This window comes from Aspergillus welwitschiae (genome assembly GCF_003344945.1).
Source record: "Aspergillus welwitschiae strain CBS 139.54b unplaced genomic scaffold BDQ94scaffold_65, whole genome shotgun sequence".
Taxonomy (NCBI): domain Eukaryota; kingdom Fungi; phylum Ascomycota; class Eurotiomycetes; order Eurotiales; family Aspergillaceae; genus Aspergillus; species Aspergillus welwitschiae.
Genome location: NW_020798759.1, coordinates 34,532 through 50,228, shown reverse-complemented (window position 1 = coordinate 50,228; position 15,697 = coordinate 34,532). Strand labels below are relative to the sequence as shown.

Genomic DNA, 15,697 nt, shown 5'->3' with positions numbered 1-15,697 from the left:
CTTAAGTAATCACGGATCTACATTGAACTAGAATAAGGCATCAACTTTGTGCCTGAACGCACGACCCCAGTCACATGACATAACAATAACTCACCGCCCATGCCTATCCTGCCCCAGGCACCAACTTAGGGTACGGCTAACCCAAACAGGCTAAGCGAAGCGCCCACAGCCAACCGAGAAGCACTACTCGCGCAAAGTTGTGTGCGAATCCGAAATTTCGAGGCTTTCGAAACCTGACCCCGACTCCCCTTCAACGACGACAACGACCGACCCATCCCCCTCCACCCCTCCCTCGTCCCTCTCTTCGATTCCCCGTTCGAGGTTCAACAAGTCGCAAAAATGGGTGGTGTCACCGTTCGCGATGTCGACGTAAGTCATGTCATGTCAACTTTTGGAGATTGGTTGGTCGGTGCGGAATGGATGGGATATATGGCATGACATGGTATGGCACGGCACGATCAGGACAAAATGAGAAAAAAAGAACGACAGGAATGGGAAATACACATGGTATCGGCATTCGACGGAGCAGAAATCGACATTTTTATATCGAATTTGGGCGCATGCAGCAAAGCAAGCAAGGCTGGGTACATATACTCTGGGCATGAGATATGATGAGTTTATGGGTTTGGAATGGGAATACGCAATGCACGACTACCACGATTGTGTACTCCAGCCATATATTATGGAATATGGGAATTCTGGAGGAAATGGATGTTATGGAGTCAGGAACGAACTGGAATTACTGCCGCCGCGACACGCAGAAAAATGTCCAGATTTGCCGATACGTGCCGTGCCATGCTATATGCCATATCATGCCTGAATGCGCACCTGCCAGACAATCTTCAATATACGATGCCTGTGGACGTATCAGCTAACAGGTTTCCTTTTTCATGGTTTTAGGCGCAGAAGTTCATCGCTGCTTACTCTGCTTTCCTGAAGCGTCAGGGAAAGCTCCCCATTCCTGGTTCGTGCACACCGGATTTCATCGAAAAATCGCAACAATCAGATCAAAACTAATACGGTTATTAGGATGGGTTGACACTGTCAAGACCTCCTGCTCTAACGAGCTCCCTCCCCAGGACGCCGACTGGTACGACAACTGCCATTGATCCAATACTTCGAAAAAAAAACAGCGTGATTAATAGAAATCTGCAATAGGTACTACGTCCGCGCCGCTGCCGTCGCTCGCCACATCTACATGCGCAAGACCGTCGGTGTTGGCCGTCTCCGCAAGGTCCACGGTTCCACCAAGAACCGCGGCTCCCGCCCCGCCCACCACGTCGATGCCTCCGGCTCCGTCGACCGTAAGGTCATCCAGTCCCTCGAGAAGATCGGTGTCCTCGAGCACGATGAGGAGAAGGGTGGCCGCCGCATCACCCAGAGCGGCCAGCGTGATCTTGACCGTATCGCCAAGACCACCGTTGACGAGGAGGAGGACGAGGAGTAAATTAGTCTCTCCGGATGCTCGAGCTAAAATAATGAAAAAGTCCTGATGTTACTCTTTTTCTCCGAACCCTTACCTTCTGTCTTCCCTACCTTCCTGGCACACTCCCTATCGAAAGCTGAGCCAGGCTAAGCTTCTTTGCTTTTCTTTTAACTCCCCGTTTGTCATTGTGACACCAAATCCCGCGCGGGATTTGGGGGTTCACAACAGATAACGGGGCCATCGTTGGGGGGGTGCGTTGGGTTAGATGGGAAATGGAATATGGGACGAATGAGTGGCTATGACAGGGAGAGGATGACTTGACTACTACTACCTTTTTCTTTTTATCGATCAAATGGTTGTTCCTGCGGGCATAAAGGACAATTATACATGGTGTAGATCTTTCGCCTATTGTATTGATAAGGTAGACTTCCTCTCCCGATAGATGTATAGAGCCACGTCCCGAACGATATAAGGGACTGAAGTATACAGCCCTCAGCCATGTCCCATGCACCACATCAAGAACAATGCAATGTATACAACCATATACAAGAACCAACTATATATACCATGCAATGCCCATCCATGTCAACGAGATAACCCCAACTTATCAACATCTATACTCTTCTTCCTCTCACCAACCCAATCCTAACCCCATAACCTACACCTCCGCAGTACCAAGTCCTCATTTCTTCCCACCCTGCGCCGTCGGATCCTAAACACACAAGAGATACCATTTAGCCAAACCATATACCCCCCTCAGAAAAATCAAACAAGGGACAAAGTATAGAGAATATGGAAGAGAGAGGGGTGGGGGAAGACATACCAAATAAACCTGATAAAACCGCATCTTCTCAACCTTCTCATCAAACACGACTCTCCCCGCCCAGGGCACCTCAATCTCATCCTCCTTCCCAGCCTCGACATCCTTCCTGAGCACATACCTCACCGTCCCATACAGCATGAGTTCTCTCTCCGCACCGAAATACACCCGCTCGGGGGTGTGTTTGCGGCGCGCGACGTGCGTCCAGAGCCCGTGTCGCAAATTCAAGATCTCTAGATTTAATAATTCATTATTATCAATCAGCCATGGGTGGTTGTGTTCATGTAGTATATAGAATAAAGGTAATTTGATCTGATAGTTTTAAAGAAAGAAAGAATGGCATTTATTGGGATTGCATACCATCCAATCCCTTGGCAACCTTCGAGCCCATAATGAGCGTCGCATCTTCCGTGAAATTCGTCACGTAGTCGTTGTGGAGGGATTCGGTGTCGCTGATGCGGTAGAAGTTCTCGAGGAAGGAGATCATGGCGGCGCTGGTGGGCGGGCAGAGGGACGGGGGTGGGGAGGTGATGGTGTAGGTCATTTTGAATTTGATTTCTTTGGATTTTGGGAGTTGAGTTGAGTGTATGTATGTATGGTGTTGTGGATGTGGATTTGGTGTACGAAGGTGGGTGGGTTGTGAGGGGGTAGGAATTGGTATACTTTTATTTGATTAAATGGATGCTGCTGCATACATCGGTGATGTAAGTAATAACTTTAGTGAGGGGAGAAAGAAGAAAGATCTGTCGGGCCGATGGATTGGACTTCCGATGGTGGATGGATGGCGTTTATCGGATCCGATCGGTATGGCTGTGGTATCCGGCTTGGCTGAGGGGAAAGTTGCTTTTTCTTGCGTAAGGTGCTTTAAGAGTATAACTTAGCTAGTCTTTTCTTTTTCTATCTATATGTGGTTTGCTTTGGATGCTTCGTGGTGAGGTTTCATTACCGGTAATATTGGTGGACTAAACTGGTCCTGTCCAAGTGCTGCTATGTACTTGTAGTAAACGTAACGGCCCATCACACCTTCCGGCTATCTACATCTTTCTCAAAATCCTCCCAGCTCGCTGCATCAGTACCGTTGGGGCGACTTGACCGAATGAACGAGTTGTCGACACCCTCGATCTCTGCAATCGGGCGAACGATCTCGATGTCCGCGTTGTATCCCTTAGAGAACCACTTCTCCGTAAGGGCCTCTGCGCCCGCCTCCTCAGGGGTGCGGTAGAGGTGAGGGAAACGAGCCTGCATTATCTTCAGAACGGTCGATGAAATCCGGTCGACGCTGTCGCAGTGACGGAGCTTGAAGAACTCCGCTGGCTGCGCGGCACGCATCTTCTCCTGCATGGCCTCCGAGTACTGACCCACGGCAAAGAGCAGCAAGTCGTAGTGCATGAGAGACGCCTTGCCGTGGTACGAACCGCCATATTTGGCGCGGTTGTAGAGACCAGTCAGGGCGGCGATGGCGCCCATGCAGCCGGTACCGTAGTCGGAGATGGGGAAGGGGGGGACGACGGGGGTTGAGAGGCCCATGAACTGTCCCTGGGCCCACGCGATACCGGTAACCTGTTGCAAGTTAGTGATAGCTCGTGTTAAGTTGCAGGCAGCACTTACACAGTCGGCAATCTGCTGCCAGCCAGGACGGCCGGCCCACTCTCCCTCATAACCGAAGCAATTCTCATTTACGTAGACAATGCCCTTTCCGCGCTTCTCAGCTAGAGCAGCAAGAGCATTGGCGCCATAGCCCAACTTATCAAGTGCACCTGGGCGGTACCCGTCCACGACAACGTCGGCATCGGCCACGAGCTCCTCGAACTGACGGCGACCCGCTTCGCTCTTGAGGTCCAGGTCGGCGGCGTGCTTGCCCATGTTGCCGTCAACTTGGAAGAAGGGTACATCGGACAGGTTGGGGCTGGTGATCTTCAGCACGTCCGCGCCGTATTCGGCCAGGATGCGTGCAACAGTAGGGCCGGCAATGATGCGGCACAGCTCTAGGACCTTGACACCTTCAAGAATTCTCTTGCTTCCGCTGCGGCTGGCTGGGAAGGGTGTGGGAGGCAAGTCTCCATTCAGACGGCTAACCTTCCATGGTGGTTGCTGGACATTTAGCGCTCCCTAGTAGCTTGTCAGCGTTGCTTTAGCGTGTATATGGTAGGAGTCAGTCATACATGTTGGGTCTGCTTGAAGTCGTCATACTTGAACGCGGTGACACCCGCCTGCCGTCGCTCTTTGTTCATTTCCTCCAACTCGGCTGCGCTATACTTCTGCACGTGGCTTTCAATGACCTTAATAATCTCCTCGTAATCTGTCAGGTCCGGACGCTGCCCTTCCAGGCCAATCATGTTGAGCGTTGTGGTGGCCTCCAACGAGCCATGGATGTGGAAGAACTCATTGTCGTTCTTAGTCTTATAGAGATTCGCGGACATCCGGCGGTAGCCATTGGATTGGGCTGCAAGCAAGTCGGTATCTATGTCTGGGTTAGTCTAAGTCGACCGTGCTTTAAATCAGCCAACTTACCCTTGAGTTTCTTCTTCACCTCGGGGTCCAACTTGGACAGCCCGTCGACCTTAGCCATATAAGCCTGGCAACCAAACGCAGTCGCCCGTTCAAGACTTATTTTAACGTTACGCTTCTGTTCAGAGGGGCCGTAGCGAAGGTCTGCAATGGCACCGGCCACGGAACCCTCAACACCCTTCAGGGCAGCGAGTGTCTCGGTTTCCTTGAAAGGGATTGGAAAGTAAACTTCATCGTGTGTTGAAGAGAAGGAAACGGCATCTTTGCTCTCAGTCACCTCCTTGGGCAGATTCAGATCCTCAGCTTGATCACAAAGATAAGAAAAGATGCGCCCAGCTTCGCGAACTGGTGAATAGTCCACAGCGGAAGATCCCGCCATGATGTCAGTCAGTACTAGGTGGAGCTTCGTGAGTAAATGTGCAACAACGTTCTTCGTCAACTGCGAATGTAAATTGTTAGCGCGGGTTTCCACACGGCTGTCAGTTGCACAGAATAGTTGAGGTGAAACTTGCCTTTTAATAGGCAGATTTTCGGCACGGCTGGGGCCTACTCTGATGGCAGTGAATATTGCGCCGGGAATATTCCGATGTTTGGTCCGTCGGGTGAACGTGCAGTGGTGAACGCACGGCTGTGAGTGACTGCACAGCTGTGAACGCGCAGATGTGGACCGATCGGTAGGTGAATAGGCACAGGAAATCATTATGCTTGCTTTGAGAGGCGAATTATGGGCCAGAATGAGGGCAGAGGGACGAACCCCGCAGAGGGGATTCCGAAAGGTGGAACGGCTTTGCAAGATGCACTTTTCGGATGCGGCGCCGATAAGATCGGAAGCGGAACCCTCCGGCTCTGATGTCGGCTGAGATAAAGCGTTGATCGTTAGTTTATCTCGATGGTTTTGGCGTATGTCATTCTTCTAGTTGAGTTTTAAGGGATTGGCTATTTATGGTGCATCGTACTAGAGTTCCAGTGTTGTAGTTTCTAATGCAATTAAAAGACTATATATTTATAGGCAATTAGCATCCCTACTCCGGAGACATGCCCCTTCCAAATTTCCCCCCTCAATTGACATTGGTATCGCGAAGTGAAACAAGAGACTCAGTGGCCTATCCATCTAGGCTCAATTGTCATGAACTAGTACGTAACTATCCTGGTATGCGATTGCGTGTTGTGCCCCGAGCACTCCTAGTCAACTCCTATCGCCTGGTATATTGCCATATGAGAGAATTGTGCATATAACTGAGTAGTAGTATATTGGCAAGGCTCACTTCAACTATCGTTTTACCAGATGCACAGGATACTGGAGAAAAGTAAAAGGTATTCTCATATAATGCTGTGTGCTATTAGCAGACAGCGTTCTGTGTAGCTAATTCGGCTTATATGAATCAGTTGATACAAAATCCTAATGCCGGAAATTCGTAAAGCTTTAACAGAACTTCATACCAGCGTAGCCAATTATCCCGCAGACGCTTGAAAGATAGCTCTGTGTGATTGATGTATAGTAGGAGATACCAACCCAACGTCTCCCAGTGAGAGGCAGGTCTAGTTTCTTAGCTGGTCGGAGTACGCAACACAATAACAGGGGATGGGACTGTCAAAATCCGCTCCTACGAGTGCGCTCTAGGAGTGCTTTCTCAGGTTATTGCAGACAAGTTAGCCGCTCGGCCATCTGGTGAAAGATTAGAATTCCAGGCGTGGCAGCTTAGCGCATCACTTATAAGCTCCACTCAGGTAGGACCACTGCGAGTAGTTAATGTGAGACGCAATTCTCATAGTGACAGACAGAGACAGGTCCTGTTTCGAGGGACTTGCCTGAGTAAAAGCAGCGTGAGAGATGATCCCCTGTGCCCTTTCCCTGGTGTCTTTATGGTAGACTGCAGGAGCTGGAATCAGCTACACTGAGTATATTCTTGATATTTGGCGCTCCCAACATCCCGAATCCCGAACTGTAGACTAAAGTAACGGCCAGACAACGGTCGGGTGCCTGACTTTTGCGCCAGCTTGACCTCTTGCAGGGTATTGAAGGAGTGTCATGTTTTCCACCATACCAGAGAGGCCTGGTTTCAGCAAAGGTATAGTATTCTGGCCCTTATAATGCTGCATGGCTGCGATACTGACTTCCCTTCGCTCAGCTAACTCATGGGCTTCCTAAGTTCGCTGGAGTTGTATTGTAAGCCACATATGTAGAGTTGAGTTTGTAACACATTAAAGTCACTCTCTCCTCAGTCATTCAGAGTGAGGGACATTGGAATGCAGGATCGAATGGTCTCACCTGGTTGGAGTACCAGACGGTGATCATCTGCCAGTGCAGCACGGTTAGCATTTTAGGTGCGAATGACTACTTATGAGCAGCAGGTAGGTTGTTTTGAGACACGTGGAAGTAATATCAAGAAAAGGAAGCTGTACGCTTGGATCCATTGTGGTTTGTGCAGTGAAATGAATACAAGAATATATAGCTAGAGAGTGTTTCTGTATCAATTTCTTCTGTGATATTGTCAAACATGCAACTACACGAGAGGTTATGTTTACGGAATGTTTGTATAAGCTTAGAAGTTCCGTAAGTGCTCCTTGGTATCAGAACGATTCGTAGCACCGGAGAAACACTACACTGGGCATCTGTTAGCCACTCTTATAGTTATACTGTACATATACCCGAAGACTACTGTATAGTTGCAAAAGTGTGTTGTATTGTGTATGTGACAGCCAATGTAGAATTGGCTATTTAAAATGGCCTGGATATTAGAGTGGCACAGATTCGCCACAATTTATTATTGTGGTCTGTGGCTGCGGCAGATCCTATGGTCAGAAGTAGATCCCGCAGATTGCCTTTCAACTATGGGTCTTAAGGGTTGCCTTTTCTCTTGTGGTTGTGAAATAGTCCGGGCAATCGAAAGTTCTATAACATTCCTAACCAATATGCATAGGGGTGATAGATCATACCAATCCCTATTGTTTAGGGGGAAAAGGACAATAATAGACCACTACTATTTATTTAGATGCGGCGTTGCTGGGAATAGTCTTTCTTTAGCCTCTAGTTTATTGAGTCCACTTCTAGGATATAAATAACGTACCCACTATGCAGCAGATACCTACTCTATTAGAATATATCGAGCATCCTAATACACTATTAAATAATGTTATCCACCCTGACAATATGCCAGTCAACGTGTAAAGATACTCTGTCCAAAATCAACCTCAACGGACGGAGGACCATCCCCCGTCACTCCTCATTCAAGTACGATTGGTGGGGGCGAATGTTGATCGCATGCGGCACAAGCAAAACGACATTAAAACCAGAGAAGAAAAAGCAAAGCAGAAAAAGGCCCGAGCGGAGATGCATAGACATCACGAGCCCGTCTCAGCCAGTTAGCGACTGTCCATTTTCCCCCCCAACCAACATCCCAACCAGCCTGATGTGGCCGATGAGGACATGACACCCCCGTACTATTCGATGCAAGCCTGCTGCATGAGCAAAACAAAAGCAGACAGACAGTCTAATGAACGTCGACATATCAAGCAAAAAGTATATGATGCAATGACGGAAACATTGGGAAAGCATCTAATGGGCTCAGCGGCTGAAGAAAGAGCCCAGTAAGTAGATACGCAGTAGAGAATTTTCGCTAGTCAATCAATTAGATGCCCCTCTAGAATCACGTTGCCAACCCGAAAATTGAGAGCAATCCCGGTGCAACCTAAAATGCCCAGTTCTACCCATAATTCCCGCACACAAGGAACAGTCCACAATTTTTACACCTTCTACATTCTTACATTTTACATTTAGGCTTCTGCAAAAAAAAAAAAAAAAGGTCTCTAAAGGGTGGGATGCACACAGCCAGTCACCACGGCGTCCACCTGCGCATGTGCGGTGCCCGACAACCCACGTGCCGTCATCATGGAAGGTTATCGCGTACCACAAAATCGATGAAGGATAATCCAGTCGTAGGGTAAGAACCCTGCAACCAACCCTCCGTGACGCGGGGAGGGGGTGCACGGGCACGAGGCACCGGCCTTGATATGCTCGATGGAAACAAGTGGAAATGTTTGCTTTCCCATCTGCTCTTTAAAACCAAGGAAGTGGAGGTGGTGGTTGTAGTATACGTCCTATTGAAATTACCTCATTGGGGGGTGGGATTCAACCAACTTGTGGTCGGTTGGGTTTTGGGGCGGGTATCACAGGCTTCGTCACCGACTACTCTTTGGAGCCTGGAAATGTGTGTGGTTGACGGAAGCATCTAGGATGGAGGGGGAGGGAATGGAGGGAATCATAATGATTGATTCGTAAAAATAAACCCCATGAGCCCAAGAATGGAGTGGCATTTCTGCAATAGTAGTAGTATCTACAGAGTACTTACTATCTACTACTTCTCGGTAACTTATGAACAGTGAGTGATAAGCCGGTGTGTGGGAAATGCATCAATACGGTAAGATAACGCGAGAATTAAAACCAGGGCCGATTGCCCCCGGAAGCTCCCGGCGCTGTCTAGGGCGGGCCTGAGGCTGGCAACCAATCAGCCGGGCCACGGGCTGGACGGCGGACTGCTTGCGTCGGTAAGAAGGAGGTTCTGGGTCTGACAGGATGGATAAGGGGAACTTTGAATAAGTCAGTCGATGATAAGAGGGTCGTACTGGAGACATTCAAGGCCGTTCCATCCTTAAAGGAGGTCGTCATCCCACACTAACTAACTACTTAGTGACTGTGTATCTCACCGGAGAGAGGGGGTTCATCAAATCAATTTACCTCCTTTTTGAAGGAACAAAATACCGTACCTTTCAAGCCTGGCATTTCCCTCATATTATTTTATTTTTGATTTATCTGATTTCCAATCAATAATACCTACGGAATACTTAGTCCTTTTTTTATTTTCTTATTTTTTTACTTGCCCCGAAAGAAGGCGCCTCCTTCCCGGCTGACAGACATTCCATTATTGCTATTCTTACTACTATTGACGGACTGCAACCACCACTCCTTGCGTTTCCCCCCTCCTTCTCCTCTCCGTCTCATTTCCTCCTTCTACTTGCCAAATCTCCTTCCTCTCCTCTCATCCTACTACTCCTCAATCTCAAAGAACTTCCCAAGGCTTTCTGACCACCCCCCCGGTTCTTGTTGGCTTGATCATCCTGCCCCTGGTTCTGCTCGTCTCGACCTGTCGCGTCATCCTCCCTATCAACTCTCCTGCCTAGTAGTACGCTGAGTTAGCGCGTCGCATCGCATCTACCCTGCATACTACGCCTCAGCGTTGCGTCTGCACAGCTGTCCCGACTGTGATCTACCTTTGGGAACAGTGCACTGTGAGTACAAACTCTCAAAGCAAAAAAATCCAACCAAATTCCTTTGATCTCAATTTTCGGGTTTCGTTCCTTATTTGCCTCCAAACGCGTGAATCTTATACTTCCCAATTGTTCTTCTGAGTGTGGGACTTAGTCATCTGTTCCATTGGTTGGCCTCATGCGGTGATTGGCGGATGGTCCTCTGACTCATTTGATAAGCAGATTAGCCACCCTCAGGTCCCCCCAAATAAAAGAGTATCTAGATCCTCTCGCTGGTCTCGATCATCACCATGGCTTTCATGAATACCACCTCCAGCATTGCTATGGCCCTTGCTGGCAAGACGGCCTCTGTCGATATTCCCAAGCCGCGCTCCGGTTTCACCCCGGGCGGTCGTGACCCCGCTCGTCCGGGGCATCCTGCCATGTTGCCTACTCCGCCCAACTCCATTTCCCCCACTTTGCCTCCGCAGGGCTTCAGACGCCAGGGCGCTAATCACCCTGGATACTCCCCGCTGAGCTCCTCGCATGTGGAGTCCGATGTTGACCTCGGAGATGCCGCCGATCATACGAACAACTCGCATGAAGCCCGTCCGTCGGCTCATGACCTGGACAGCACTGGGGCTATCACGCCGGGAATGTTGGCCAAATGCCATCTCCCGGAGATCATGCTGCAGCATGGCCCTTTGGCTATTCGCCACCTGATGGGTTATTTGACTACTAGCGTCCCTGGATTCTCAGGCATCCCGCCTGCCAAAGCACGCAGGCTGGTGGTTGCTGCGCTGGAAGGCCGAGGGAGCGAAGACAAGAGTGGCGGCCGTGATGGTGATGTTATCTTCGAGAAGGTTGGCTGGGGACGCTGGGATGCTCGCCGTCGTGGTGAGCCTTTGCGGGATGCACAACACCTCAACGTGTCGCCACCCTCCAGTATCTCCAACTCTTTCCCGCAACGGGGCATGCAGATCCCTACAAAGCGGGGAAGCGTTCAGCCCTATGGCAGTAGCGTTACTGGCGACTCCGCTGTCTTCTCCTACTCGGAGATGGACTACGGTGGACATGATATCAGCATGCTGGAACATGAGGCTGACAAGATGTCACTCGACGGAAACGAGCGCGAGTACTGCTCGTCGTCTGAGGCCCCGGACGACGAGATGCAGGACGAAGACTGGGGCGAAGAAGACATCACAGACGAGGAAGACTGGGCACAGATAGGTGCTGATGCGCTTCGCGCACGATCATTGAACGCCTCGGGAGGCTTCGTGAATGGAACACATAATTCGCCACAGCTGCGCGGCGGAGGACCTGCTGCGTCGTCGCTGGCGAAGTCTGCACCGCGCAGATTACCGGTTCAACAACACGGCTTCACCCTCCCGGAGGGTGTCATGGGTGACCGGGAAGAGCGTGCCGCAGTTGAAGCCCTTCTCCGACTCGGATCAATGTAATCATATAAATACTCTTGGCGGGTGTTTGTCAAGGACAGTCCATGTTCTTGCAACCCTGCAACGTCTCTTCGGAGACTTTGAGGCTGGTCCCATTTCTTGATACATACTTTACGTTCTACGATTACTTTTCTTTGTTGTGAAAGAATACACCAGCAAGCTGGACGACGTTATCGATACGACTGGTTCGATCCTGACGATGCATTGGGTTTGGGTTTCTGGGAATGACCCCGGCGTTTTGGCATTCATTCAAACAACATTCACATAATGACATCGGCCTGGTACAAGGTTGATGAACCTGTTGCCTATCAGGCGTTCTTGGGGGTGCGCTTCAACACACATACTGGTACCCCAGACCACTCTCCATTCTTGCAATTTTTGAAAAATGGTTGTTGCATGGCAACAAACTGCAATGGACTACTTCTATCCATTCAATCCATATTGTTTATATGGTTTTTTGACGGCTCGGTATTGATAGCTTGAGCCTGCCGAAGTGAGGCATTGGACATATTTTTTACACATAGAGATAATAAATATACGGTCTATGCTTGGTTTCGGCCACATAGTCTCATACATACATACACCATGACTTGTGTTTCATTGTAACACCGCCCAAGTAATACTATATGCTAACTGAAGGTAGTATGATATGCAAGCCCGAAATAAACAATACTTTCACCAAGTTGATGTCTACCCATGATTAAAACACTAACAGCCCATTCAAGACAAAGTTATTCCGATACTCTACAAGCCCAGATGCACCCATACCTTTTTATCCCTCTTCCAGCCCAGAACCCGACCTATACCTATACCCATACCCATCCCCATCCCAACCAAGTAGTAAACCAAACATACCTAAACCAACGCCCAACCCATCAACCACCCATCCAACAAACATAGATATATCATACACACCCCAAACAAACCCTTCCCAACTCCCTTCCTACCTTAAACCCACAACCACCACCAAAACACCCTTCACCAACCCCCACACAATCATATATAAAACAATCATTTATCATGAACCTCATTGATTTTCTTCCACACCTCCGCCTCCACCTCCCCCAACTTCCGTCCCGCCCACTTCATCCACCCCCACATCCCATCCTCCTCTTCACCCAGATCCACCCTGCCCGACGACGACGCATCCGGCTCATAATGCAGCGGCAGCTGCGCCCCCGCAGAAGTCACCGTTGTGGTGGCCGTCGTAGTAGTTGTCGTGGGCGGCTGGTAGAGGGAACCGTAGGGGGTTGTGGTGGAGTTGGGGATGGGTTGGGTTGCTGGATTGGGGGGCTGGTAGCTGTAGCTGTAGCTGTAGCTGGGGTTGGGGTTGGACGTGGAGGTGGGTGTAGGGGTGTAAGATGCTGTGGGCGCTGGTGCTGGTGCTGGGGTGATGGTTGGAGGGTCGGCTGGTTTGGGGGCAGGAGGAGGATGTGGTGAAGAAGGGTTCGAGGTTGTGGTGGTGGTGGATGTTGGAGCTGGGTGGTCAGTGGAAGTTGGGGGAGGGATGGGATGGGCGCCGGGCTGGGGTGGTGGTGGGGATGTAGATGTAGCTGGAGGGTCTTCGGTGGTTGTGATGGTGGTAGTGGTCGCTGCGGGTGTCAATGGCACTTGGGTGTCCAGGGAGCCGGTTGTTTGAGGTGGGAGGTCGCTGGGTTCTGCGGTGGCGTAGATGGGAGAGTATGCTGGGGCGGTTGCAGTCGCGGAGGTGGTTGCGGGTTGGACAGCATCTTGTTCTGGCTGGGGTTCTGGTTCTGGTTCGGAGTCGGCGGCAGCGGTGGCTGGGGTGGAGGTCCGGGGTGGGACCTCATCTGGGGAAGAAGCACTGGTCATTTTAAAGATGGGTGAATTGGGTGAATGGGATGAATGTATCAAGAGAAGGGTGTGAAGCTACAGAACTAATGAAATGGGAACTGGACCGACGTCATGGAAGCTATGCTGCACGTGATGTTCGCCATTGGGTCAGGTGACCGAGAGGCTGAAAATTTTCACTACGACTATGGCATCTACTTTACGGGACTGAAAACTGATCAAGACCCCAAGGAGACATACTGATTTCGATACCAAGGTGGAGAAAGTACAGTTGGAAGAAAAAAAGAAATAAGCTTGCGGGCAGTAAAATACAACTGGTACAAGAGGAAATATCACACGATTCTATGCTCAAGATTATTGATATCACTCTTGACGCATATTTCTATCCTCCGCAGCACCTCCAGCATCTGGTAGTTACACCAAGACACCGGCAACCCCATTTCCCCGATATCATGACTGAAACAGCTTGAAGTTAATCAAGCGCTTAGCCAGAGCCACCCTTGTACTTCTTGCCGAAGAGGATGAGCTGGACCTGGTCGTAGATAGACAGGACACCAGCACCGGCAACACCACGGAGGATGTTAGCACCGGCACCCTTGAAGAGAGACTTGACACCCTCCTTGGCGACGATCTGGCGAGCAGCATCCATGGAGGACTTGTACTTGACGGCCTCACCGGAGGTCATCATCATACGACGACGGATGGTGTCCAGAGGGTAAGAAGCGATACCAGCACCAGTGGTGACAGTCCAGCCGAGCAGGAAAGAAGCAAGGAAGTTACCCTCGAGAGGACCAACCAGAACAACGGGCTTGATGGAGTCGTACATGCCGAAGTACAGACCACGGTAGACAACAATACCAGCAACAGAGGGACCGAAACCACGGTAGAGACCGGCAATACCGTCGGAGGCGAGGGTCTTCTTGTAGACGTCAACGAGACCGTTGAACTGACGGTCACCACCGCCCTTGGCGGACTTGGCGTCGTTGGCAAGACGGGTACGGGCGTAGTCGAGGGAGTAGACGAAGAGGAGGGAAGTGGCACCAGCAGCCTGAACCAATTGTTAGCGGGATCGCTCGAGTATCAAACTGGATATAGGGATACATACACCACCGGAGGCAAGGTTACCCATCATCCACTTGGTGTATCCATCACGCTCCTTCTTGTAGGAGAACATGGACTTGTAGGTGTCACGGAAGGCGAAGTTAAGAGCCTGGGTGGGGAAGTAACGGATAACGTTGGCAGTGTTACCACGCCACAGGGAAACAACACCCTCGGAGGCAGCGGTACGACGGAAGCAGTCCATGATACCGTTGTACTTGCGGTCGAGACGACCAGCGCGAAGCATCTCATCCTGAAGGGCAATCGTATTAGCATCTGTTTGGGTCGATCTCACGTCCCGACTGTCCGGAGTGAAAATTTTTGCGCCTGGCTGAATTGGCAATCTTCGGTCGGAGCAATGTCGTTTCGAAGACGCAACCGCAGATCGTGCAAAGTATTTTCGTTCCGCCAGTGCAAGACATTGGTGTTGAGGCTTAACCAACCTGGTTCTGGATGAGGAGCTTGATACGCTCGATGGGGGCGGCAGCAGTCTTGGAGACGGCAGCGGAGACACCACCCACTGTACCAGTAGTTAGTATCAATTTCAAATCAATATCGCACAATTTCGTGTTGCTCGTTGAGTGGGAATTGATCGATCGTAGTGCAATGATCGATCATTCGGGGCGAGCCGGAATGCACATACTCAGGAAGTCGACGACAAATCCCTGTGAAAAATTTTCATTAGCCACCTAGTCCAGCAACGACACCATTGAGCCCGGCCAAATTGTCAGACTGTCGAGTCTCCAAGGAACGTAGTACTCGATCTTCAATATTCAAGACCAATTTAAACTGATTCCGTCGAGAGCGCGACATCCGACAACCTGGCCTCTCAGTTCGTAGGGGACAAGTAGGAACTTACGGGCATGCCGAAGACGGTCTTGTCGGCCTGGTTAACATCACCCTTGGCCATTTTGACGGCTGTGATGAACGAAAACTAAGGAAAGAAAGAGAGGAGATGGATGATAGTGCCAGTCAAACAGGACACTTCAAAGGGGATGGAAAGAAAAGAAGAGAGAAGGGAAGGGAGGGAAGAAAAAATAGCGAGCGAAGGGCTCTTGTAAGCGGGAAGAAGCGAGCGGAGACGCTAGGACGCTCTTGGGTTTTCGCTGGCCTGAATTTGCAGTGGCAGCGGCGGCGATGGGCGTCCCGGCCCAGTTTCCATTGGCCGGATTGGTTGGCCCGGTACGGAGTAGGGAGGTCCTTCCCATTGTTAGGGGGAACGAAAAAAAACATAGCCAGGAAAAGAAAAAAAAATTTGCAAAAAAAAACTGGACCCGGCGCTAATGCTGGCCCAGGCAACGAAGAGCCGATATCTCCCGATCGCGCCAGTAA

General features: G+C 50.3%; 6 protein-coding genes across 6 annotated transcripts; 2 read left to right on the top strand and 4 right to left on the bottom strand.

Moving 5' to 3' along the window:
* Positions 1-339: 339 nt before the first annotated feature.
* On the top strand, positions 340-1,447 carry BDQ94DRAFT_175811 (40S ribosomal protein eS19; the record flags this gene model as incomplete). The annotated part of the gene is made up of 4 exons (XM_026772564.1): positions 340-369; positions 901-964; positions 1,030-1,090; positions 1,159-1,447. The coding sequence occupies 4 exons, from the start codon at positions 340-342 to the stop codon at positions 1,445-1,447; spliced, it is 444 nt and encodes a 147-aa protein (XP_026620246.1).
* Positions 1,448-2,017: 570 nt separating this feature from the next.
* BDQ94DRAFT_118818 (uncharacterized protein) lies at positions 2,018-2,955 on the bottom strand. The gene is made up of 3 exons (XM_026763723.1): positions 2,607-2,955; positions 2,250-2,479; positions 2,018-2,138 (listed from the first exon to the last, which is right to left on the bottom strand). Exons 1-3 carry the CDS (start codon positions 2,788-2,790, stop codon positions 2,109-2,111), a joined length of 444 nt encoding a protein of 147 aa, XP_026620245.1. The 5' UTR covers positions 2,791-2,955; the 3' UTR covers positions 2,018-2,108.
* Positions 2,956-3,263: 308 nt separating this feature from the next.
* Positions 3,264-5,454, bottom strand: BDQ94DRAFT_163810 (CAIB/BAIF family enzyme; the record flags this gene model as incomplete). The annotated part of the gene is made up of 4 exons (XM_026769820.1): positions 3,264-3,806; positions 3,855-4,355; positions 4,409-4,707; positions 4,758-5,454. 4 exons carry the CDS (start codon positions 5,452-5,454, stop codon positions 3,264-3,266), a joined length of 2,040 nt encoding a protein of 679 aa, XP_026620244.1.
* Positions 5,455-9,771: 4,317 nt separating this feature from the next.
* BDQ94DRAFT_118778 (uncharacterized protein) lies at positions 9,772-11,590 on the top strand. The gene is made up of 2 exons (XM_026763721.1): positions 9,772-10,040; positions 10,239-11,590. Exon 2 carries the CDS (start codon positions 10,310-10,312, stop codon positions 11,456-11,458), a length of 1,149 nt encoding a protein of 382 aa, XP_026620243.1. The 5' UTR covers positions 9,772-10,040; positions 10,239-10,309; the 3' UTR covers positions 11,459-11,590.
* A 475-nt stretch (positions 11,591-12,065) lies between these two features.
* BDQ94DRAFT_185119 (uncharacterized protein) lies at positions 12,066-13,403 on the bottom strand. Its single transcript, XM_026774798.1, has one exon. The coding sequence runs from the start codon at positions 13,286-13,288 to the stop codon at positions 12,467-12,469; it is 822 nt and encodes a 273-aa protein (XP_026620242.1). The 5' UTR covers positions 13,289-13,403; the 3' UTR covers positions 12,066-12,466.
* Positions 13,404-13,446: 43 nt separating this feature from the next.
* BDQ94DRAFT_154326 (putative mitochondrial ADP,ATP carrier protein (Ant)) lies at positions 13,447-15,404 on the bottom strand. The gene is made up of 5 exons (XM_026768281.1): positions 15,225-15,404; positions 15,009-15,030; positions 14,809-14,885; positions 14,373-14,618; positions 13,447-14,315 (listed from the first exon to the last, which is right to left on the bottom strand). Exons 1-5 carry the CDS (start codon positions 15,273-15,275, stop codon positions 13,752-13,754), a joined length of 960 nt encoding a protein of 319 aa, XP_026620241.1. The 5' UTR covers positions 15,276-15,404; the 3' UTR covers positions 13,447-13,751.
* Between the last annotated feature and the right edge of the window lie 293 nt (positions 15,405-15,697).